General features: G+C 38.6%; 1 protein-coding gene across 1 annotated transcript; it reads left to right on the top strand.

Moving 5' to 3' along the window:
• Positions 1 to 908: 908 nt before the first annotated feature.
• On the top strand, positions 909 to 2296 carry LOC146635450 (uncharacterized). Its single transcript, XM_085350119.1, has 2 exons — positions 909 to 914; positions 1529 to 2296. Exons 1-2 carry the CDS (start codon positions 909 to 911, stop codon positions 2294 to 2296), a joined length of 774 nt encoding a protein of 257 aa, XP_085206245.1.
• The last annotated feature ends 402 nt before the right edge of the window (positions 2297 to 2698 follow it).

The raw sequence follows: 2698 nt of genomic DNA, 5'->3' as shown, positions 1-2698 counted from the left end.
ATAGGCAATTTTTAGTTCAGTTCTTGCTTTGTGTGACTATAATGCACACTCAGTTTCATTTTTATGCATTTGTTCACTATAACTATTGTTGGTATGCTGAAAAACTTGTTGAAGATGTGCGCACGAAATATTCTTGGGTAAGTACAAAAGAACCTGCAAAACAAGTCAGGGCCACGCCATCAGCCGATAAATAGTAAAATAATCCACCACCACTACCTGAAAGTCAGTCAAGTGGTGTCAGCTGAGGTTGCCTTGTCCTGTCTGATCTCTTCAAGTAAAGCTGTGGTAAGACGCTCATGTTCTTTCTTTTTTAATGAATGGATGGTGTAGAATCTAAATGTCTTCAAAAATGTTATCTAAAAATAGAACAAAAATGTTTGCTCCATCGCAGAAAAAAACCCTCCAGCTATATTTTTCTTTGAGTTACTTTCACTTTAAAAATGTTGTTGCCCCTTTTTTTTCATTTAACAGAAAGTATGACTTGTTTTTTGTGTTACTGTGTGCCAAGTTGAACCTTATTCTCTATTATTCCACATCTGTCTATGTCAGGAAGGTAAAGTGAGCTAACATTAAATCGAAATGACTAATAACATAAGTGGGGTGGGTTCCACAGTCTAGTGAACAGTCTGTTTCTAAAAGGGCTGAAATTTGATCAGAAACGTGCTAATTGAGTCTGAAGAGGAGGATTTTTTTGTACTATAACATAACTCCTCCTGCATATTTTATACTTGTGTTGTGTTAGTACGAGAGAGTATCTCCAGCTGTCAATTCAATTCAATTCAATTTTATTTATATAGCGCCAAATCACAACAAAAGTCGCCTCAAGGCGCTTCATAGATACAGAGAATCTGTCCTCCTAACATGATTATTCTCTTTCAGAATAAATCTCAAAAGAGGAAAGCATCAAGATGGCGGTAAGTGGCTGTATGTGCTAAATCATGTATTAGTAGCTTCTTATGGTTTTTGTTGAGTGTTTAATATTATTCTTCCTTCAGAAGAGGAATAATAGCAATTATTTTAGCAAAATAGATACTGAGGATTATTACAGCAGTATTCAGCTCCTTCTAACCAAAAGGCTGTGATTAAACAGCATAATACTGCCAGATGGACTTTAGACAGGTGTTGAGGTTTGTGTAGCAGCAACATGTAGTTTATTACATTACTATAAATCAAGTTTTAGGTGGTGTTCAGTCACGTGCCACATAAGTAGGCTTAAGGAGGGGCAGGCATCACTGCAACCAGTGGGGGACGAGGGAAGGGGAGAAAGCGGAGAGAGAGGACAAAAGGCAAACCATGCCTGACCTAAAAATAGTTTATATAGCAGAATAAGATAAGAAAACTAAATGCTATTTCGTATTCAGTCTTTATAGCGAGTAGTTGTGGCCATGCTAATCCTCTGCAATCCAACAGGGGGTGCTGCAGCGACCCTTACTTACTACAGCCTTGTAGCACACACATACTGTGTTAGTAATTAGTAATTATCAGTCTGCATGTTATATTAATGATGCTGTTGTATATTGTTTATAAGAGCGGTGAAGACACAGCTGCCCCTCCATTTAATGGCAATGCTGACCAGACTGAGGAAGACTCAAGCCAAGACGAAACAGAGGAACAAACTGTAGAAGCTTTACAAGAACAGCTTTGTGAAAAAGATAGAGAGATCCAGATGTTGAGAAAGATCCTCGCAATGTCACTCGTAGGTCCAAACCCTGAGCCCTCACAACCAGAACAGAGGGCCCAGAATGACATCGTCATCCTCATTGACTCCAATGGAAGATTTATACGTGAGAAGAAACTTTTCCCCAGGGACAAAGTGGCTAAATTTGATTGTCCAAACACTCAAAAAGCCATTGAGCTTCTGGCAGAGGAGCATCTGGGAACTCCAACCCACATCATCATCCACACTGGCTCCAGTCAGCTGAGGCAAGAGCAGGACAGACTGTCAGAATCTCTGAAAGGAGTCATAGAGAAAGCTTCCAACACTTTCCCCGAGAGCAGAGTGGTCATGTCAGCCCTGCTTCCAATGAAAAACATGCACTGTGACACCATCAACAAGATCAACAGCAGACTAGAAAAAGAGTGTGAGAAGCTGGCCAATGTCCACTTCGCCAAACACCCTACCATAAACATAAATTGTCTTTATGATAAAGTCCATCTGTTGAAAGACAAAGTCCGCATTTTTGCCCGGACACTAAAGGACGTGGCTCTCGACAGATACCCATCCACATACCAAACAACTGTACTAGGAAGAAGCAGCTCAACATATATTCATATATCAACAACAATAAAGATGTAATTTTAATTGTAATTGTTCCCAAAACCTAGTTTTAGTTTGCTATAACAACCTTGGTACAGATTTATTCAAACCAACTTTGTCATCACAAGAAATTGTAATAGTGAACTTCTCAGTTTGTGAGTCTGTGTCTTTGAAAAAATAAATTGTATTTTTGTTCCATATTTAAGTTTATCTGCTTAAAATCTTGTTGTTGTTTTTTGTCTTACCAAAGCTGTTTAATATATGCTCAAAAATGCTGTTAGTCTGATTGTGATGTATTCAAGTTAGAGACTAAATATTATACAGATTGTGAACTGACAGCATCCACATGCCAGCCATAGGAGACAGACTTCTGTAAAAATTCACCAATAACAAAATCCAGGAAAAAAAAGGAGATTCCTCCAGGAAGTTTAAAAAGGGGCG

This window comes from Diplotaxodon limnothrissa, linkage group LG3 (assembly GCF_057381915.1).
Source record: "Diplotaxodon limnothrissa isolate DT_005_m linkage group LG3, D_limnothrissa_male_GT1.1, whole genome shotgun sequence".
Classification (NCBI taxonomy): Eukaryota; Metazoa; Chordata; class Actinopteri; order Cichliformes; family Cichlidae; genus Diplotaxodon; species Diplotaxodon limnothrissa.
The sequence above is the reverse complement of the archived record's forward strand: the minus strand, read 5'-3'. Positions and strand labels throughout refer to the sequence as shown.